Source organism: Micropterus salmoides, unplaced genomic scaffold (assembly GCF_014851395.1).
Source record: "Micropterus salmoides isolate LMB-PRFRI ecotype aquatic unplaced genomic scaffold, ASM1485139v1 Ms_hic_scaffold_1890, whole genome shotgun sequence".
NCBI lineage: Eukaryota > Metazoa > Chordata > Actinopteri > Centrarchiformes > Centrarchidae > Micropterus > Micropterus salmoides.
Genome location: NW_024041029.1, coordinates 1,153 through 23,996, shown reverse-complemented (window position 1 = coordinate 23,996; position 22,844 = coordinate 1,153). Strand labels below are relative to the sequence as shown.

The following is a 22,844-nucleotide window of genomic DNA, read 5'->3' as shown; positions in this document are numbered from 1 at the left end:
TTTGAAGTAAATGTTTAATTTGAAGTTAAACTCGTTAAACTAAAACTTTACATTATCAAACCAGAAGCATTTTGATCTTTATAATATAAAAGTACCAAAGACACTGAACAAATATTCCTTCAGATGAACCAGCAAAATAGTCTCAAACATAAAAGTATATATTAAAAAGAATGGCTTTTTTGTTTTGTATTATAAATAATATTGGATCATTATTACTGATGCATTAAATTGTATTATATTACTTCAAGCATCATTTTGTTTTGGATAAAAAAAATTGTATCTGAAAAACGAAACCAGAAACTAATGCTGTCAGAGAAATGGAGTGGATCATATGTATCATAAGATTAAAATGATACTACCTCAATATTGTACAAGAAAAAGTGCAATCTGTGAGTACTTTATAATAATCACAAACATAAAAATATCTGCAGAAAGTAGACTTCAACAATCAATAACAAAATGCAGCTCTTTACAAAAAGCAAAATATTTTAGATTAATTATCAAAAACATGAATCATCACCTCAGATAGAATAAAATATGAAAGTGTTTGTTCCTTCGCTTTGTTAAAAACAGACTTCTGCCGCTGCCTGGTGCCAAAACAAGCCGAGTCACTTTAGTTTGAAATAAAACTCTTAAATCTCAAATGTTTCTTATTTGAGGCCATTTGAGGAAGATTATACTTTTTTACACCAAAACCCGTTAGGAGTGAAGGAGGAGTCATTAAAAAACTACAAAGAAATGCTGAAAACAAACCTACAAATTGTCTTAAAATCAGATTTTCCATTTGATTCTGACCAGTTTTTTTTATCCTTTTGTTCTGTCAGCCACTTAGATCCCAAAGTTCGAGTGATTTTCCCAGCACCATTTTCTGGCTCCACCTGGGGGTTCCAATGGGAAATGTAGTTCCTCTGGTGGATTCTTCCTTGTTAGCCTGCTTTGCATGATGTTATACTGAGTTCTGCTGAACTGTCCCCATTAAAAGTAGCTGAATTAGCTGTTAGCATGGATGTGCAGACACTGGATCGCTGTGGTTCTGAAGGAAACTTGAAAACATGAAGATTCTCAGGCAGGTTCTGCAGCGTCTTTGTCTCAGTTTTGTTTATCAGAACATGAAAGTCATGCTGAATCTATAAATATGTGTTTTGTATCCGTGTGTTCAGGAGCATTTTGGAGCAAAGTGTTCTGCAGTATCTTAATGTCCTCCATGACTCACGTTCACAAACACAGAGTAATAAACCCAAAGATTTCCTCACACGCATGCAGTATATTTGCACCAAAGCACTTGAATGTCTTGCCTACAGGGTTTCGGTGGTGGACCCCTCCTTGTTTCTCAGGTCTCTGTAGGACTCGGAGTTGGCCGTCTTCCATAAGTTCTTCCACAGACTGTACTTTGTGTAGTTGAGCTGGATGCTGACAGATGAGAAGTACTGAGCAGACCGCAACACGGTGGCTCTGAAGCTCTGTGTTCTGGCCGTGAAGAGGATGAAGATCTGAAACCCCTGAACACAGCAGAGCAGGAAGACGAAGGTTAGCCTCTTTATTCCAAACTCCATTCAAAAATATGTTTGCTTTTGCTGTACAAAGTTACACATTATATACATTGCACTGTTGGACTGAAAGTTTAAATTCAGCACCTCTTTCTTTGTTTTCCTTCCAAACACTTCGTTATGTGACTATACTGTATGTCACATAAAGTTGCTCCTGTGTCTGAGCATGAAGGTGTAGAACAAACAAAACAGCAGCCAGACTGCTTAATACTTTAGAAGCAAATCAACAAACTGGGAATGCAAATACCCGAGGAGTCCTGAGAACAGGCCATTCAGAGGATACGATCTACCACCTCTTGTTCTTGTCTCGGACTTACTCAGTTTTAGGTCTTATACAGGGCACATTTCTCTAAGTCTAGACTATCTGAACTGTCTCTGGTAGTGGGAGAGAAATGTGATGAATGCCATGGCTCTCCTTGTCACCTTAGCCCCATGTTTTTTCTGTGTCCTGATCTGAAAGGTTATTTTACTATTGTGTCCTCTGTTCTGGGGTAAATCTCCAACTTTGCCCTCTGATTGCTATATTTGGGATTCCCGACCCCTCACTTGTACTTAACCCTTCACAAAGGACATAATAGCTTTCACATCCTTACTGGCAAGACGTTCCTTATTGTTACATTGGAAGTCATTTTTTCCACAAATGGCAACCTTTGATTTCCTATTTCATTAATTTAGAGGTACTATCCAACAACCCAAATACATTTGCATCATCCTCAGTATTTAATACGTTTGAAAGGAAGGTGCAAACCGGCAGGTGTTGCGCAGAAATGGCTTCTGTTATTGTTGCCAGAAGGAGACACAGCCATAATGAAAGAAGACATAGAGAAATTAACAATATTAGATAATATTATTCTATATCCAATATGTAGAAATACAATTATTTTATTTATTCGATGAACTATATGAATAGATTTTTTATTGTATTTTCCTTTAGCTTTGGTAATACTGTTAACATTCATGTCAATAATGCAAATTTTATTTTGACCTGACTTCTTTTCTCCGTGAGATGGAAGAATTTAGAAAGTTGCTATTTCTCTCAAATATTGTTCACACATCTGTCAAAATCTGTGTTAGTGAGCACTTCTCCTTTGCCGAGATAATCCATCCACCTCACAGGTGTGGCATATCAAGATGCTGATCAGACAGCATGGGTATTGCACAGGTGTGCCTTAGGCTGGCCACAATAAAAGGCCCATTCACAATGTGCAATTCCATCACACAGCACAATGACAAAGATGTCACAAGTTTGGAGGGAGTGTGCAGTTGGCATGCTGACTGCAGGAATGTCCACCAGAGCTGTTGCCCCCACATCCAACATCTTCACCTCCAAGATCGTCTGAGACCAGCCACCCGGACAGCTGGTGCAACAATCGGTTTGCATAACCAAAGAATGTCTCAGTGAAGCTCATCTGCAGGCTCATCGTCCTCGTCGGGATCTCGACCTGGCTGCAACTTCGCGCTGAAGAGGAGCGGACCAGCACTCCACAGGCCACAATCAACAACCTGATCAACTCAATGCGAAGGACATGTGTTGCACTGTGTGAGGTAAATGGTGGTCACACCAGATACTGCACATTTTGGACTGGCCTTTTATTGAGGCCAGCCTAAGGCACACCTGTGCAATACCCATGCTGTCAGATCAGCACTTGAAATGCCACACCTGTGAGGTGGATGGATTATTTCAGTTCATATAAATTGTGATATCAAAGTAACGTACCTGTGTTGTTGTACAGAGGCAGAAGACGATGCTGAAGACCAGGTGGGTGTGTCCTGTAGTGACGAGCACCAGGTACCCCAGAGTCCAAGACAGACCCAGTAAGACCGACAGAGAAAAGCTGATGAGGACTTCTTCCACAAGGACCGACGGTTGTTGCTGCGTCAGAAACAGGTTTGTGAATTAAAGTTATTCTTTAAACCATAACATGACAACAATGAATGCTGTTTTTCATCAGCAGAAATACAGCGAGAGCTAAACATTTAAAGAATAAAATTGTGAAATTAAGTTGGAAAGTTACAGGGGAAAAAGCTGAGATTTCATTCTGTCTCGTTTTAAGATAGTTAAGATAAACATGCGACGATGGGAAATGAAACGTCCACTACCTTTTCAGATTGGGGTCTGTCCTGCACGTGATCAGAGAGGCCAGAACCAGCAGTACGATGTTGTAGATCAGAATCAGACCAACTGGAAGCAGGAAACCCCAAAACATCGGCTTCCCAAAGTCGAACCGTTTGGCCTTATCCAGAGCTGCGAGCCAGCAGCTAGAGGACCAGAAATAAAAGATCAGATTTTGTCTACAAGATTTGATCAAAAAACACCCACAATTTTATTTTGAACTCTAATTTAGATCCAAAGTTTCCAAAGATCCTAAAGTTAATTTAGAGACACAGATTTTAACTGGAAAATTAAGAATTGAAGAAGTGATGCAAAAAGTGTCAGTTAATAAATTAGTAAAGGTAATGATATTAATAGACCCACAATTCCTCCTGCCTGTATCCCAGAGGATTGTCAACCCTGTAGGTGGCTCCCAGTGTGATTGCTGTTCCGACTACTGGGACACCTAAGAGGAGACAGGAAGTTAAAACAGATAAAATGGCTTTAAATGCAACTTTAAATTTGAAGAGGATATCCTTTCATTGTTGTTGTTAGCGCCATGCTTTAACAGATTATCGTAATGGTCAAGAAGTGTTTGGGCTCAGCCTTCAACGTACTTCAACGAATTGTTTAAACACGACCCTTGTTCTTTTTCGGACAGTCAGATGTTCAGATTGATTCCACTCTCATGTCTGTACGCTAATATGAAGCTACAGCCGGCAGTTCGTTAGATTAGTTTAGCATAAAGACTGACGCTATCCTAGCTGTGTAAAAGGTAAAAAAATCTAGTTTATTTAATATGAACAAACAAGAGGAAGAGTAAATAGACAATTCACAGTTTTATGGTGTTTCGGGAATAATATTGTAAACAAGCTTTAAGTTTTATTTTTATGTTTTTCATCAGTTAATTTGACTTATTTTATTGTATTTAGTTTTTCCACTATTTCATTATGATGATTTGTTTTAATTTAGTTTTTCTGTGTAACACACTTTGCTAGATTGTTTCGAAAACTATACTCATTGCAAAAACATGTAGTAGCTGGATTATAACACTACTGTAGCTATAAAACAGATCTAAGTGTGTACTAAAGTACAACTACTCCTGTGAACAAACACAAGTGGAGGCTGCTATATAAACTCATAATAAATGACAATACAGTAAAACCCAAAAGAGAAGTTAAACATTAATGAAGATTTAAAATGTCCTTATATCTGCTTCCAGCTATATTATAGTGCCTAAAAACTGTTCATTGCATGTTTGTAATGTATAACACTCATTATTAAAGACAAAGAATGTTAAAGTGTCACCACCATTATTATTCTTGTTGTCATAGAGGACACCTTATGTTCTACCATCAATAATTCAATTATAATAGAAAAACACATGAGAACAACCCCCATATACGCTTGCCAACGAGCTGCCTGGCGGAGCAGAATTGCAGCTCACGTCCCAAAGATTTGAACTTAAATCTCGTACCCCATCCCACAGCGAGGCTGAGTTTAGTCCAGTGTGGAGGAAGACTGCGGCGCAACGTCCGGACCAGCAGCACCAGCTGAGTGCCGTACACGCTGTTCCACATGAAGGTGGCTAACAGGAAGAACTGCAGCAGAACCGCCACCGCCGAGCACGAGCCTTGGTCCGGCTCCACGTGCTCATCAGACCCTGGGATAACGTTGGTCTGACTGTTGACCTGCACCTGAGCGTTGTTCTGTGTGCTTGAGTTTCCAACGCCAGAGAGGAAGGTGATGATGAAGGCCAGCAGGCTCAGGTAGATGCACAGCAGAGCGATTTTGGAGTCCTTGTTGTTCTGCACCCCACGAGAGTTTTTCTGAAAGCTAAAGAGAGACGGTTATATTTTGAGAATAAGATACTGAAGAAAACATAAAAGCCTGATGATTCCCAGTTCTGGAGCCATGAGAAGTGTCTTTTTCCTCTGCTTTCCAAACAGATTTCTTCAGGTTTATACTGGATGAACATCAGAGATATAGATGTCCTCGGGAAGTGGAAGTCACACTGATTGAATTGATGTGTGTTCGGACTGAGAAAAACTGCGATTCTTAAGCTAATTGTGTCTCATGTGTTGCGTCTCCCTGTTCTGAAATAAAATAAAGGTAGTAAAAATGTCGTAGAGTAGCAGTAGAAAGTACTGTACTTGTTACTTTCCACCAGAGAGTGACTCTGAATAAGGGGCACTGAGGAAAGCTAACCAAAAGGCTGAAAGTGAAATGCTTAAAGAAATGCCAACCTAATTGCTAACTTAAAGAACTGACTGTGAAAGAGTAGACGGTGAGAAAGTAAACAAAATACAATGGAACATTTTGATGTAATATAGTATAACGCCTTACTTCACTTTAATGTGGTGAATGATCGTTACAACCAAACCCAGAATGGAAAAAGAAAGCCCAACGATAGAAATCACATCCAGTGCTTCTGCATATTGATATTTCTCTCTGAAGGACTGAAAAACAAAGACAGAATCACATTTTCATCATTCAAGTCTTTCAACAAGTAGCTTCAAGCAAGAAAGTGTACATCTGATTAAATACCTGATGGTCATGGTGTAACCTTTTAGCTCATCAACATGATAAATCTTTTTTGTCCAGCAGACTTCCCACAACATTCTTCTCCACTCATTTGAAATTTATTAACATTCAGTGCACACTTGTGATATTCACCCAGAGAGCAGCGAAGTTGGTGGTGTGGTTGCAGAAACATCTCAGGACTCCGTCTGAAGCGTTCCCTTTAGAGCAGCCGTCAGTGCTCCAGTCCTGCAGACTGTAGTCCCAGAAGACACAGGCGAAGTCGTACAGAGACGTCCCATTCATCATCTGAGACAGCAGCAGATACAACATCTGTAAGCCTCTAACTTTGCTCATGCATTTACACAGTTTGACCTTGTAACAGAAGAACTGAAATCAAACATCAGCTCTTTGGGAAAACAAGAGCAATTCATGCTTTTCGCAACCAAAGCGAGTCTGCATGGCGCAATCTTCGCCATGTCTACTAAGGTCCGCATACAATTTGTAACCCGTTAGCTTGTTTTGAAGTTGTTAGCCAAAAACAACAAACAAAGGAGTTCAGCATGTGTGCATGCTTACATTTGCAAGTAATTGGCAACTAATTTGATAATCAATTACTACAGTAATTTTTTGTACAGGTTGTAGATGTAATGTGAATGTTTGCTTGTTTTCTTGGTCTTTTTATAATTGTAAACCTGATGTCTTAAGGTTTTGGACCTGGAGAGATGGATAAAACACAACATTTGAACATTGTGAGAAATAAATAATCGATAAAATCGCAAAAGAAATCAACAGATTAATTGATAATCAGAATAGTTTTTAGTTGCAACCCTACTAATTAGCAGTAAACAGAGTGAGCAGCTGAGGCTGATGTGGAATATCATCAGTTCTGTAGGTATTTGGTCATAAAAGTGTTGGACCCATCAACACGTTGACCTTATGATGGCGCTGGACTAAAAGTCAGAGAATCACGTTATCAAGTTATTGCAACACATTCTTACTCCCAACTCAACACATGGGCGCTTAGTCAAGACCCCTTGGTGTGCTTTTTAAGGCCCTGGGTACTCTTTAGTGTCGTTTTTCATTATACCTCCTCTACAACAGAAAAGAATCCCACAGCAGCCACTGTCATGATGAATCCACAGCAGATCATTCAGGTTTATTGGTGCCATAAAAAACAAACCATTAACAGTTCCACTGAAACAAACAGCTACTTTTTAATGGGTGACAATTAGACTGTATGGAAACAAATTTAGGTTAAAAACACAGGTTGTAGCCACAGTATCAGACTTTTACATGAAATCGTGTGTGCGTTCGGGAAAAGTCGGTACAGGCCCTTAAACAATTGTTAAATTAAAATCTGATTTTCTTACCGTTGGTCTGAACAGCATCTCCACGTGTTGCGGCACCACGCTGCGCTCCTGACCTCTAACGCTGGCCGACAGGACCCTGATGGTGGCCCGTCCCCTTCTATACCGCCTCGACCTGAAGAAACGGTCGTTCTGGTAGAGGACGAAACCCAGCGAGACGTTTGATGGCTTCTGACGGCCACTGACAGCCTCTTCAGACACAAGAAGAAACTGACAGGTTTATTTGTAGAACATTTATAAAACTTTTTACAAAGATGTGCAATTTTGCATGTTTGAGACTTTAATAACCTTTATTTTATGCAGTCAACTACCATGCAGTAAAACAGCGGAGTGAGCCATAAAACAGTTTGCAGGTTCACTCAGTTGCAGTTAACTCACCTGGTGTGAATCTTATGTATATGAGGGCGTCGGCTACGAACCCGTTTTCCACCACAACTGTTGACACGTTGGTGTTCAGCTGAATTCGGTCAGCAACAAAACTGCCAGACGTTCCTAATCACAGAAACACAAACTGCTCCGTCTTCTTTGCTGCTATATTTCAGATGTTGGTTTGCGAAACAGAGAATCATTTGTTTCTTACTTCACCACCTGGCTGCACATGTGTTTATTATTATTATTATTATTATTATTGTCCCCTTTAAGCTTCTGTAGCCCTCGACATCAACCGCTGGCTATAAAAGACGTGGACGTGGCCACCCATTTCATTTAGTTGCGGTTTTTGGGAGATCAGTGAAAAACAAATCCAGCTGTGGTGCTGACTGCCAGCAGCTTTTGGACAAAAACAAAGATAAGTTCACAAAAAAGTCCAACCTACTGTTATTGAAATGCTGCAAAAATACAGAAACATGAGGAAAGACCAGCAGTACAAACAGACAATAAAAGAAAGACTAAACCGGAGACACAGCAGGACACAGAACAGAGTTATGACTATTAACATCATAAAATTTCGCTGAACCTTTATCCAGCAGATTAAATAACACCGCAGCTGATGTGGACTTTAGACTAATTAAAAGCCTGGAGTCACCTGGACAGAGCAGGACAGACGATCATATAAAATCAGTGGGACATCATGGTGGTCTGCTGGTAAATAAAACTTTGTTCCATAATAATTCAGTCATTGGTAATTTATGATCCCTGTCCTGGCTATAGTTCTAGATGGATAAGACCAGCTTTCAAAGTGCAGAACTGAACACCTGAGAGGTTGATCAGATCATGTGACCGGCTTCAAAATCATGACACTGACCTGAGAGAGAGGTGAACTGGACTCCCTGAGTGTCTGCAGCAGGGATTTGTGCCGACTGGACCACCAGGTTTGGTTGGACTACTTGACTCTGAGACGTGTTGAGACTTTGGCTGAGGTTCACAGAGAGCTGGTCCAGGGTCACCGTAAGGCTGGCCACAAAATACACAGAAATATATAGAAATACTAACATTGTCAAATCTGCAGGGTAAAAAATTCAGATGAAATGAAAGGCTGAACTCGACTTTAGGCACTGCTCATTTACCAACTGAAAACCATTTGGCAACCGGCAGCGCTTGTAGAAGCAGCAGCCGGTAGCTCCTTCAAACTTCGCTATACTTTTGTTTTTTATTTGTTTTTTATGGCTTTTTTTCCAAACATGCGTTACCTCTGACATTAGTACTGTCATTGGAAGATGAAGACGGGGTTTTTGGATTAAAGAGCAGCAGACCACTATCCACCCGGCCCAAACAACCGGACCAGGTGCCACGGCGGGTGATCGCTCAGAGGAGAGGAAAGAGAGCCAGTGAGGAGCCATGCTGGCCCAGCTGGGACTTAATTCTGCTCCTAAAGATCCGGTCTGGACCAAAAGGGACTCATGTTGACCAGACAACAGAATTCAGAGACTGTTGTGCCCACTTCGTTACAGAGACCTGCCCAATCAACAGCCCGGATCAAGCACTCGGCAGGTGGTCCAGGTTCTGAGCTGTCAGAGCAAGTCTCCGCCCAGATGAGAGAAGGTGGACTCTGTGTTTTACAGGGTTTTTCGGTGTAGATACGTGTCTGTATATATGTATATAAGAAAGTGTATTGTTTTATTTTATTATTATATATATATGTTACCATATTTTAATACAAGCCTCCACTTAATTACATGTTGTGTGTGCAGCATGAAGGAACTACACATTTGGTTTCGTTATGCAGCCTTGTGCTGTTTAATGACTAACAACCTTGTACCTGAAATCAAACAGCCAAGTGGATGCATTTAAAGTCCGAAGAGAGTTTGTAAGAGAAAGTATTGAAAACTGTTGTTTGGTCAGATTCTTCGGATCTTGTTTTATTCATTTAGAAAACTAACAAACGGCTTTAAAATCTGAAGTATTGACATCAGGATTTTTCTTGTCTCTTTTAAGGCTCCTGTAGGGCTTCGATCTCAAGCCAAAACAGCATCAAGTGAGTGTCCCGGCTTTTATTAAATGCAGATGAAGCTGGTGTAAAGCTCTGATTCATTGTTGAGGAACTTGTAAATAGCTTTCACATCAATATCCAAGTCATGATTACAACAGAGGAACTGGGGATTTCTTTTCTGAAAGCTCTGATATGAACTGAAAACCAAACAACTGTGGACACCTCATTTTCAAGCTAATTGAACCCTATTTTGATCCTGAATCCCCCACTTCAGCTACAGTCAAACGTATTTCTGTCATGAGAAAACTTCTCTCCCCAGCTTCTGGCTACAATAGGTCTGTAAAGGTGAACATTTTTTACACGGAACACATGGGCGATTAAACCTGAGATGTGAACAAGCTAGCAGAGGCAGATTCTTTGCAGTAATTGTAACAAAGATAAGATGAAGTTTACCCCAGAGTAGCGTTGTTTTCCTGGCTATCGTCCGGCGTGCTGGCATTCAGCAGCTGGCTGACTGTAGCTACTGCTGCCACCCTGACAGTCTGCAATGCAAACATTAACATGGCACACACCGAGTATAGTTACATCAAAATATGTATTAAAAGTGATATATACAGTACATTTAAGTTTTTTATCCTTCAAATTATCACTATTGTATAGTCGTCGTAGCTTGGTCATGGCCGTCTACTGCACACTTTAAACTTAGTTTTAAAAGAGCAGTTTGTTCTTCTTCAGATTCGTTGACAGTCTGTACCTCTGTGGCGTTTGGAGACAGCAGCAGTGTGTTGGCAATCTGAGCTGCAGTTGTAACATTTTCTGCCGTTAGCTCTTCGGGGTTGGAGGTCAGAATTTGAGTGCTGCTCGCCAGCATCTCTAAATCAGCTGGACTAGTAAGCTGAGAGAGGAAAGACATTTGCTTTCATTCATGCAAAATGTTATCCTTAACCTGAACTAAATATTGTATGGGATGTTCCTTTCTACATCAATGCCAAAACTGGCCATTAAGCTGGAATTGTTTGTTTTTAACAAATTAACATTCAGCCTTTCCTTCACTGTTTCCTGTGATGTGATTCTCACATTTTGTTGTATGTCACTGAGCGTCTGGTCACACTGGAGCACCTGTGGTGGACGGTCGAAACTCAGTGTTCCGTTCTTCATGGAACATCTAGTCGAAGCCCGTGGTTTACCAGCTGGGTGGAAATTTAATAAGGGTTGGAAAGAAAAACACCAGAATATTATGGATGGTTGGACACTTACAGATTGATAGATAGCAATAGATGAATATGTAGAGTGATGGTTGGTCGAAACTCACCACCACTTGTTCCTTTGGGACATTTTTGCTCAGAATATGCAAACCAGCCGATGGGTGTGCGCGGGAACAGGTGTTCATTGAGCTTATCTGCTTCACAGAAATTTCCTAAGAGGACAAGTTTAACAAAAATAAGCTGTGTTTTGATTTGCTGGTCAGTTGGCCTTGGAAAGGAGGTTGACATTAACATTAAATAATGATCTGCTACTAAGTGTTGATGTTCTATTGAGTGGGTAAACAAGACGCTTGAAGGTGTGTTCAGACAGAACACGAGGCAAATTGTAGATGAGGTGTGATTTCATTCAAAGGCAGAAAAAGATGTGACTGGATGCAAGTTTGTTTGATTTGAAAATGTCTCAAATGAAGATTGAGTGTCGTCTGCATACAGTGTTAATTCATAGACTCCATATGCTGGTGTGACCTTAAGAACTTGCTCAGTATTTGACTAAGAAATTGTATTTTTTAGTAATGGTATGAGTTTAAATTTATAAATCAAAAGACTATGTGGTGAAACAAAACTAAAATTGTGACAGGATAGCAGTACCCAAAATGAGTGTTAGCCTGCTGTTGATTTGACAAGAAAGTGGAGCCCATTGTCCAAAATGGAGAAAGTCAATCCGCTGGAGACCACGAAATACTCAATAAATACGATTTTGGGGCGAATGGTAGGGCTAGAGGATTTCTGCTTGAGAACAGATCAGAAGCAACTTTAATATTTTTAGAAATAATTAGAAAAAACTGTGGACTGTACTTCTGTTGCTAAACCTGACTCACCTACTGAGCATGTTGCTCCGGTCCATTCATCAGGACAGATACAGACACCATTCAGTGATATCCCACCGTTTTTACAAACCAGAGGAGTGGTAGTGGGGGGGGTGGTAGTAGTAGTAGTAGGATGAGTAGTGGTAGTAGTAGTAGTAGTAGTAGTAGGATGAGTAGTGGTAGTAGTAGTAGTAGTAGTAGGATGAGTAGTGGTAGTAGTAGGATGAGTAGTAGTAGTAGTAGGATGAGTAGTGGTGGTAGGATGAGGAGTTGTAAGAATAGTCGTGGGAGGAGGAGGAGTAATAGTATTAGGAGGATCAGTAGCGTTAATAGTTGTATTAGTAGTATTAGGAGGATCAGTAGCGGTAGTAGTTGTATTAGTAGTATTAGGAGGATCAGTAGCGGTAGTAGTTGTATTAGTAGTATTAGGAGGATCAGTAGCGGCAGTAGTTGTATTAGTAGTATTAGGAGGATCAGTAGCGGCAGTCGTTGTATTAGTAGTATTAGGAGGATCGGTAGCGGCAGTCGTTGTATTAGTAGTATTAGGAGGATCGGTAGCGGCAGTAGTTGTATTAGTAGTATTAGGAGGATCAGTAGCGGCAGTAGTTGTATTAGTAGTATTAGGAGGATCAGTAGCGGCAGTAGTAGTATTAGTAGTATTAGGAGGATCAGTAGCGGCAGTAGTTGTATTAGTAGTATTAGGAGGATCAGTAGCGGCAGTAGTAGTATTAGTAGTATTAGGAGGATCAGTAGCGGCAGTAGTTGTATTAGTAGTATTAGGAGGATCAGTAGCGGCAGTAGTTGTATTAGTAGTATTAGGAGGATCAGTAGCGGCAGTCGTTGTATTAGTAGTATTAGGAGGATCGGTAGCGGCAGTAGTTGTATTAGTAGTATTAGGAGGATCAGTAGCGGCAGTAGTTGTATTAGTAGTATTAGGAGGATCAGTAGCGGCAGTAGTAGTATTAGTAGTATTAGGAGGATCAGTAGCGGCAGTAGTTGTATTAGTAGTATTAGGAGGATCAGTAGCGTTAATAGTTGTATTAGTAGTATTAGGAGGATCAGTAGCGGCAGTAGTTGTATTAGTAGTATTAGGAGAATCAGTAGCGGCAGTAGTAGTATTAGGAGGATCAGTAGCGGCAGTAGTAGTATTAGTAGTATTAGGAGAATCAGTAGCGGCAGTAGTAGTATTAGGAGATCAGTAGCGGCAGTAGTAGTATTAGTAGTATTGGAGGATCAGTAGCGGCAGTAGTAGTATTAGTAGTATTAGGAGGATCAGTAGCGGTAGTAGTATTAGGAAGATGAGTAGTGGTAGTGGTATTAGGAGGAGGAGTTGTAAGAATAGTAGTGGGAGGAGGAGGAGGAGGAGGAATAGTGGAAGGAGGAGGAGTAAGAAGAGGAGGAGGAGTAGAAGTCAACGTTGGTTGACTAAGTGGATCTGCACTGGTAGTTGAATAAGTGGCTAAAGTACTTGCAGTATTGGGATAAGAGGTGGTACTGGTCAGATCACTGCTAGTTGTAGTTGTTGTAGTAGCATTGAGGAAGTCGGAAGTGGTTAAAGTCGTTGCAGTACTGGGATAAGATAAGGTATGGGAGAAGGTACTGGTCAGATCACTGCTAGTTGTAGTTGTAGTATTTTGGTGGTAAGTTATAGTGGTTTGTCCAGTAGCATTGGTTTGGTCAGTAGGAACAGTAAAAGAAGCATCAGCAGTAGTAGTAGGAGAAGAAGTAGTAGTAGTAAAGGGAACAGTAGCAGAATCAACAGTGGCAGTAGCGGTAGAAGCTAGTATTGGGAATACAGTGTTGGAGGTTTGGTCGGTGGTATTTGATGCTGATGATGTTGTAGTGGTGGACTGTGCTCCAGTTCTAGAGGCGGCCAAAGGAACAGCTGTGAGGAGACAACATTTTTACAATAATTAGATTGGATAGGACAAATTTAGCTGCTCTACTTAGACACAGCAATGTTTTGAACTACATGCTAAAATCAGCACGCTAACATAATGGCAATGCTAACATTTTGATGTTTAGCAGGAATAATGTTAACCATCTTAGTTTAGCACGCTAACTAAGCACAGTGTAAGTCTTTAGTTACAAAGTGTTGGACACATTAACATGTTCGAGAGCAGCTATTGATATATTTCAGTCTGGATCAAAGTGGAGGACTGACTGAAAATGCTCTTTATCGACGAGCTGCTAGTGTGGTTCAACATTTTAACCAATAATGCAGCATATTCAAATAAGTTATTATCATATTTTTAACTTCTAATGTAAATGTATTTGTTTGTGTGTAAGGTGCCACACATACGTTGTTGGGTGGAGTATTTTTATATATATATTTGAAATAGTGCTGAATGATTAAGCCAAATTTATCAAATTACTCACATTATGAATCTCCCAACATTATTTTACATTTATCTGTATTTGCCTGCCCAGGGACTGATGAACAAATTTATCTAACTAAATCTGGGACAATGAATGACTCTCCATTATCCCTGATAAATAAACAAAAACTTTATTGAATGTTCAGTGAAATATCAGAAAAATTTAACTGACAGCAGCTACAGCAATATGTTAAATCAACTAATCAACCCACAGTCCGGTTCTGAGATCAGAAATTCAAATTTAGACTGGAATTAGGACAAATCAATCAGAAATGTACCAACATGAGGTAGGTACAGAGCCCCAAAAGTCCTTGATAGTTATTGTTTAAAGCCTTGAGCCTTGATAATTGGGGAGTTCTGCAAGAAGGAGAAGTTATGAGGTGATTAATTAAGAAAACTTGCCTCTTCAGTTTACACTTTACAGCTATAAACTAACTAAACAACCCAACACTATAACTCATAAACACATGAAAAGTCCTGTTGAAATGTCTAAAATAAAAAGACAAGCTGAAGCTTTCTTACCCAAAATGTAAACAAGCAAAAACCAAAAGTCCATGTTGATTAGTGGCTTCGGATCGGAGACGTTTCAGTGTGTTTAAAGTTTCTTTAATCTACCCATGTTATTTTATATTTGAGGTGAGCCGTGCTGCAGTGGAGGAAGTGTCAGCTAGCTCATAAAAAGCGAATTATGGCATCATAAAACACAGCAGCTCCAAGTTGTTCATTAACTGTTTGAATCCACACTGCAAAAAATCCCACGTTTTAAACTGAGTCTATTTAGTTTTTATTAATTTTATTCCACTTTTGGCATTTTAATCACATTTTAATCGTATGTCTCTAAATTGTACTTTTTTGTTTTCATCAAACTTTCATGTTTTATGTTGTAAGCCACCTCTGAGCACTTGAACAACACTTACCTGGGGGCAAGGTGCTATATCAATAAAGTTTAATTCGTTGATTGACTGGAGGGGAAATCAGACACAAAAACAACCACAAATCAGTAAGTGAAGCCTGAACGTCAAATAATGATAAAATTCCTCTGACTTGTAAATCTTTAGCTTCTGTAAATTTTTATTTTTATTTGTTTGATTAGAAAAATATAATCGATCACCAAAAGGGAAACGGTCTCAGCCACGGACAGTAAAACTGTCCCATGGTCACGTCTGTGCAGAATCAAAACAATACAAACCTCATCAAAGAATAAGCTGCTAATTTACTGCATTTTTCAAAAATCTACCAAGGTGGTTAAAAAATAATAAAACCCCAACTAAGTCTACAGCCATGCTACTTGCTAAATGCTAACATACTCATTAGTGTTGTAGTCAAGACCTCCCAAACTGAGACCAAGTCAAGACCAAGACCAGTTCCCCACATTAATGACACACAATAAAATGTGCAACGAGATCACAGGTGCTTCTCAAACTGATCTGACAGATCCACATTCCTGTTAAAACACCAACTTACAAACACTAAGAGCTGAAATCAACGTAAGCGTCTTTATTCAACGCTCCTTTTCCATGCTGACCATCGTGGGAAGGGGGGACAGTACAAATGCGGTTGAGTCCAAGAGGAGACCAAGACCATCAAAAAGTGGTCTCAAGACCGGTCTCGAGTACTACAACACTATTGCTCATAATGTCAATGCTAACATGCTGATGTATAGCAGGTATACATGTTCACCATGTTAATTGAGTTTTGTGTGTTAGCATGCTAACATGCGCTAGTTAGCAGTAAGCAGAGTACAGCTGAGGCTGATGGGAATGTCATCAGCTCTGCAGGTATTTGGTCATAAACCAAAGTGTTGGACACAATAACATGTTGACCTGATGATGGCGCTGGTTTTACAGCTCATCCTGAGGGGAGCATGAAGGTTATTTTTGGTAAATGCACCTCTGATGATTTAAACTAGAGGAGTTTTTACAGTGTAGCCTGAACTTGTGCATCAAGCTTGTTTTGACAGCAAAGACACAAGACAACTGTTTTCTACCTGAAAGAAACGGCAGCAGACACATTTATGATCTCTCTCTCAGCCTTCATGAGTCAACAACGCCGGGGACTGAATGGTTTTCCTCTGAACCAATCAGCTGTCAGATATCCAGCTGATCACTGATTAACAGTTAAGTGTTTGCTGGAGTTTGACTTCATGTGATTTAACTTTTTCAAATAATTAACCCCAACAGGCAACATGCAGCTGTGACTTTCCTGTCTTTTACTTTAAACGTAATGGTTTACATAGAGATGCTTTACTTTTAAAATCTTGAATTCCTGTTTTCAGTGAGTTTTAAGAACTTCCTTGTCTTTCTCCAAAGGCTCAGCCATTTTTAACCGCTGCATTGAACTAACCAAAGTAAATGCACTGTGGTTAAACTGTAATCTGTCAGACCCTGAACTTTGACCTCTGTCCTCACAACAATTGCTTTTCTCTGAGGATCAATAGATTATCAAGACAGAGAGCAGTATGATAGTAAACTGGATACAACCTGTCGATTAGTGAATGAATGAATTTATTCAATCAAATCAGTTTGGGTTAAAATAGTGTTTACAGGTAGAAAACCACTGTGCCCAATCAAACCTTGAAGAATGACCTGTAATCAATAAATGCTCCATGTTAGCAGTACTAAAACAAACCTTTCTGTAATCCATAGTGTTCAATGACATCCTGTTTATAATCAGTTGAAATGAACACGTTATGGTGGGGTGTTATGGGGGGTGAGTTGCTGTAGGGGGCGCTATAGCAGCACTTTCCACTGCTGGTTTGTCTGCATGAAGCGTGTGTGAAGCTGTTGGTTTAGTAAGCAGAGTCTAATCATTGTCAGCTGACCTACACTCACCCCGCTGGACTCTGTAAACCAAACATGGGGGAGTCGGGGGGGTTTGGGGGGTTAGTTGGACCTGCGGGCTGAAAGTTTGAGGTTGAACTCTTTTCATTCAGTTTGCAGACGCCATGGCTCAGCTGGTGGAGTGTGTCCCCAACTTCTCTGAGGGTCGAAACAAAGAGGTGGGTTATTTTATATTTCATCTTTTATTTCTTCACAATCTGGAAGTTTCTAAATCAACGCCTGCATGTTGTTTGAACAGTAAAGGTGTTCAGACTTGTGACACTTTATTACACTCTTATTTATCATTTAAATCATAATAAAATCTTTATCACTCACTATAATGTGGCTGAAAGCAGAGACATTATTCTGTGTTTATTAATGTGCAGTATCTGTTAACGTTTATTTTATGTGACTACATCTTTTTCACTTATTACCTGTTTATACACCGACAAACAAATACATCAATAATCACTTAAACAACTCCATATAGTGTGATGGAAAGCACTGATTACATGTCATTTGCTGATTATAAATTAGCAAAGCTAAATCAGGGAACAAGTGTCACTGATTTTTTATCAAAACCTGCGTTAATGTTGTGGAATGAACTCACCTGTGATCACAATTTTTTAAACTAACACAGATGAAAAGTTAAAAGTTCAGTCTGCTGCTGAAGACTGCGTTGGTTATAATGCTTGCGTAAGTGAACCTGTAGTTGAGCGTGTTTCCAAGATCAATAATGAACTCAGACGCTCAATGATTGAAGGCAGGTTTAGTGAAGAAAGCGTCTCTGAGTCACAGTTCATGCAGCTGGATCCTGTAGAATAATACTTCAGATATATTTTGCTGTCAGGAACTGAACTGCATTTATATTTTAGGGATTTTAAGCAATGAGAGACTCTCCTTTACCAGAAGGACTGAAACCTGACAGATTGGAGTTTCCTGTATTTGTTTGCGTCCCTCCTTAAATAAAATCTCTCTCGCTGTCTAACTGATGCAGCGGAGTCTCAAACCCTAGTTTGTTGCCTTTCTTTCTTTGTGTCATTTACAAGTGGACACCATTTTATTTTCATGAACTGCTCAGATTTAATACTTTTTTAGACATTTCAACATAGATGATAGGAATACCAAGGGCGTCACTTTGTGTTGAAAAGTGGTGGGGACATACAGCCTTAGATTAAAGGCTTGATGAGACGTCACAATATGCAATATTAGGTTCACGAGAACGACAGGAAAAGATCCGTAAACAGTGTTTTAACGATATCCTCAGTGAAATTTTGACCTTTAAACACTTAATATCTTGCATTCTGGTGATCCTTCTGCACCAAACGCAAAATTCAGGCAGCATGTGACATTTCAAATATATAAATATAATAGATATAATGCTCTCAGTCATTCTGTGCTGCTTTCGCATCTGTTTCTCCTGCAGATCAACTTTTCTCCTGTAATATTGTCCCTGCTGAGGCCTGATTTAGTCTCTCCTCCTCTTCTGTCATGTTCACAGGGAGAGAATGGAAAACTTGGCCAAAAAGAAACTGTGTCAAGAAGTTGTTAAAGTTACTGATTGTGCTGCACGTTTTGGGTCATTTTATAATCAGCAGCTTGTTTTTTTTTTGTTTAGCTCAAGTTACTTTTTTTGGAAAATGCACATTTAGTTTCTTCTATATTTAATTGCATGTTTTCTTAATGTGCAAATAAACCTTTCTAAAGGCATTAACATTTGTTATTCAACTGCAAGCTGTATTTCAGAAGGTTATTTAAGACATTGTACTTTAAAAAATGTCTTCAAATCAGTTCAATTTCAAAAGTGGTGGAGACATGTCCCCAGGGTCCTGGGGAAGCATAAACTCACTCATCTGTGAGGAAGACACATGCCTGTGTAAAGAGTTGTTGGTGTGCACTACAGCATTCAGACCAAACGCGAATTTAATCCTCGCAACGCTCTCCTCGCGCGGGTTTTATCACTGGACAACTGCTGAGTGTTCACACAACGCGATAACGCGAATCAACACAACTTGCCATTACCAAAGCTGTATGAACTGAAAGGAAACATTTTACTGTGATTTAATTACATCAAACTGATGCCGAAATACCTAAAATATGATGCATTTGTTAAACATATGAATTCATGTTTTGTCAGGTCAACAACTTCTAAAATGTTTGTTTTCTGGATGGAGTTCGGATCGATCAGGACTATGCTATGCTAACTTGGTCACAGTAAAGCAGCATAATCCAGCTCGACTACGGCAGTGCTGCCCTGCTCCTCTAGCAACCAATTTTCAATCTCTCACTCTGCCTGGCCCTCTCCATACAACGCTCTGAAGCCTTCAGTGATGTCTGGACAATCTCAATGCTGATGATAGGCTATTGCGACTCAGCATCATGTAACTTTCTCGCTTGAGTTGAAAATACAGGTGCTGGTCAATAATTAGAATATCATCAAAAAGTTGATTTATTTCAGTAATTCCATTCAGAAAGTGAAACTTGCTTACACACATGCTGATATATTTCAACTGTTTATTTCATTTAATTGTGATGATTAAAACTGACAACTAATGAAAATCCCAAATTCAGTATCTCCGAAAATTAGAATATTACTTAAGACTTGTAATTTTTAGAAATGTTGGCCAACTGAAAAGTATGAACATGAAAAGTATGAGCATGTCCAGCACTCAATACTTAGTCGGGGCTCCTTTTGCCTGAATTACTGCAGCAATGCGGCGTGGCATGGAGTTCATCAGTCTGTGGCACTGCTCAGGTGTTATGAGAGCCCAGGTTGCTTGTTGGGTCTGGCGTATCGCATCTTCCTCTTCACAATACCCCATAGATTTTCTATAGGGTTAAGGTCAGGCCAGTTTGCTGGCCAATTAAGAACAGGGATACCATGGTCCTTAAACCAGGTACTGGTAGCTTTGGCACTGTGTGCAGGTGCCAAGTCCTGTTGGATCTCCATAAAGTTGGTCAGCAGCAGGAAGCATGAAGTGCTCTAAAACGTCCTGGTAGACGGCTGCGTTGACCTTAGACCTCAGAAAACACAGTGGACCAACACCAGCAAATGACATGGCACCCCAAACCATCACTGACTGTGGAAACTCTACACTGGACTTCAAGCAACGTGGATTCTGTGCCTCTCCTCTCTTCCTCCAGACTCTGGGACCTTGATTTCCAAAGGAAATGCAAAATTTACTTTCATCAGAGAACATAACTTTGGACCACTCAGCAGCAGTCCAGTCCTTTTTGTCTTTAGCCCAGGCGAGATGCTTCTGACGCTGTGTTGTTCAAGAGTGGCTTGACACAAGGAATTCGACAGCTGAAACCCATTTGCATACGTCTGTGCGTGGTGGTTCTTGAAGCACTGACTCCAGCTGCAGTCCACTCTTTGTGAATCTCCCCCACATTTTTGAATGGCTTTTGTTTCACAATCCTCTCCAGGGTGCGGTTATCCCTATTGCTTGTACTACAGTTTTTCTACCACATCTTTTCCTTCCCTTCGCCTCTCTATTAATGTGCTTGGACACAGAGCTCTGTGAACAGCCAGCCTCTTTAGCAATGACCTTTTGTGTCTTGCCCTCCTTGTGCAAGGTGTCAATGGTCGTCTTTTGGACAGTTGTCAAGTCAGCAGTCTTCCCCATGATTGTGCAGCTACAGAACTAGACTGAGAGACCATTTAAAGGCCTTTGCAGGTGTTTTGAGTTAATTAGCTGATTAGAGTGTGGCACCAGGTGTCTTTAATATTGAACCTTTTCACAATATTCTAATTTTCTGAGATGATTTTGGGGTTTTCATTAGTTGTCAGTTATAATCATCAAAATTAAAAGGAATGAACACTTGAAATACATCAGTCTGTGTGGAATGAATGTATACATTATACAAGTTTCACTTTCTGAATGGAATAAATAAATCAACCTTTTGATGATATTCTAATTATATGACCAGCACCTGTATTTCTATGACTTTGTATGTACCGCCTCGAACCCTCGCTCAGAGGGAGTCTCTTAACAGCCAGAGTGCAAATAAAGTGGTTTTGTCCCCTAAGTGGTTTTGACCACAGCTGTGTGAATTCTCAAACAACACAGTATTTTTCTTAAAACATGGTGTAACTGTTAAAGAGGGCAGGTGAAACAGAAGAAGGTGAGCAGATCTTTTCCTGGTGTTTCAGGTGATCGATGCCATCTCAGCAGCCATCTCCGGCACCGCTGGCTGCAGCTGCTGGACGTCGACCCCGGAGCCTCCACCAACCGGACCGTCTACACCTTCGTGGGTCCCCTGCAGCCGTGGTGGAGGCAGCGCTGAACGCCGCCCGGCAGGCCTTCAGCCTCATCGACATGAGCAAACACTCAGGTGAGCCGCGCCCTTCAGCAACACGCAGGAAGTGTGACACAAGAGGAGATACCTGACGTGTGCGTACCTGTGCAGGTGAGCATCCTCGGACCGGAGCGCTGGACGTTTGTCCCTTCATCCCCGTCCAGAATGTCTCCATGGACGACTGTGTCAACTGCGCCAACGTCTTCGGACGGAAACTGGCCGAACTGCTGCACGTGCCCGGTGAGACGCCACGTCTCGATTCATCTAAAACATTTGAATGATGTGCGGGACGCAGAAAACAATAAATAAACTTTTCATGCATCAAAATGATAAAGAAAATAACCAGCAGGGGGAGACTGTGTTGACTCTAATATTAACATGCACACAAACAAACAGACAGGACAAAACACAAATAAGAGTTCTGACATCAGCCACAACAACAGGAAGTTGTTGCTGATCGACCTTAGCATCGCAGCAGCACGGCTAATAATCTTTATTCCACCCACAGTTTATCTTTACGGAGAGGCAGCACGAAAAGAATCTAGGAGAAGTCTTCCGTCTGTCCGAGCCGGAGAGTACGAAGCTTTACCTGAGAAGGTGAGGCACTGACAACCAATCAGCTGCTGCTCATTTATTCAGTTATTTAGCATCTCTTTCTTCTTCATTTCAAAATAAAAGTCCGGGAAAATCTTAGACTGTATTTCCCATGTTGGTTCTCAGACTCGGTTCCCTCCGTCAGGTGCTGAAAGGACACATGCTTTATTTTTTCTCTCTCCAGTTGAAGCGCGACGATTGGGCCCCCGACTTTGGCCCCGCCACGTTCGTGCCATCGTGGGGCGCCACTGTAACCGGCGCTCGCAAGTTCCTCATCGCCTACAACGTGAATCTGATAAGCACCAAGGAGCAGGCTCATCGCATCGCCCTGGACGTGCGGGAGCAGGGCCGAGGGAAAGACCAGGTGCATGCTGGGAGTCTGACTAAATTATCCGGTTCATTTAGCTTCAGTCTTTTCTGATCTGAAGTCAGATTCACTTGCTTCAGTATATTTCCAGTTTCTCAGATTTACTGTTTCTGTTTACTGAAAATATACAGACCTGTGAAACAAATATTATATTACTTATTACTTTCTAATCATACTTCTCTGTTGTTCATTACTTACTAAACTGTTACTGTTTACCCAAACACATTCCTACATTCTTACTACTTACTTATCTTTACTTATTAGATACTTACTTATTTACTACTTAGTGCTGAATCTATTTGTTACTTACCGCTAACTACTTTTTAATTACGTTTATGTCACTTACTGAACTGTTACTGCTACTTCCATCATATTTAGTTCCACAGTGCTTACTTGTACCTAACTTACTATATAAT

The 22,844-nt window shown here is 40.4% G+C and overlaps 1 protein-coding gene, 1 long non-coding RNA gene and 1 pseudogene across 2 annotated transcripts; 1 reads left to right on the top strand and 2 right to left on the bottom strand.

Moving 5' to 3' along the window:
* Positions 1-1,325: 1,325 nt before the first annotated feature.
* On the bottom strand, positions 1,326-13,078 carry LOC119909759 (adhesion G-protein coupled receptor G7-like). The gene is made up of 15 exons (XM_038727975.1): positions 11,981-13,078; positions 11,210-11,314; positions 10,975-11,087; positions 10,652-10,792; positions 10,351-10,439; positions 8,773-8,921; positions 7,908-8,021; positions 7,533-7,720; positions 6,316-6,468; positions 5,986-6,098; positions 5,117-5,475; positions 4,024-4,105; positions 3,648-3,806; positions 3,265-3,420; positions 1,326-1,499 (listed from the first exon to the last, which is right to left on the bottom strand). The coding sequence occupies exons 3-15, from the start codon at positions 11,053-11,055 to the stop codon at positions 1,331-1,333; spliced, it is 1,953 nt and encodes a 650-aa protein (XP_038583903.1). The 5' UTR covers positions 11,056-11,087; positions 11,210-11,314; positions 11,981-13,078; the 3' UTR covers positions 1,326-1,330.
* A 149-nt stretch (positions 13,079-13,227) lies between these two features.
* Positions 13,228-17,316, bottom strand: LOC119909761. The gene is made up of 3 exons (XR_005445537.1): positions 17,178-17,316; positions 15,264-15,308; positions 13,228-13,853 (listed from the first exon to the last, which is right to left on the bottom strand). It is a non-coding gene; the product is annotated as an uncharacterized LOC119909761 (long non-coding RNA).
* On the top strand, positions 17,236-22,509 carry LOC119909760 (annotated as a pseudogene).
* Positions 22,510-22,844: the final 335 nt, after the last annotated feature.

What these genes read in the sequence shown, in the direction of transcription:
- LOC119909759 (XM_038727975.1), bottom strand. Translation starts at nt 11,055, where the DNA reads ATGAAGAACGGAACACTGAGTTTCGACCGTCCACCACAGGTGCTCCAG. An exon ending in TGTCTCCAAACGCCACAGAG is followed by an intron (nt 10,440 to 10,651) that starts GTACAGACTGTC and finishes TTTGCATTGCAG; the next exon opens with ACTGTCAGGGTGGCAGCAGT. An exon ending in ATTCACCACATTAAAGTGAA is followed by an intron (nt 5,476 to 5,985) that starts GTAAGGCGTTAT and finishes GTCTCTCTTTAG; the next exon opens with CTTTCAGAAAAACTCTCGTG.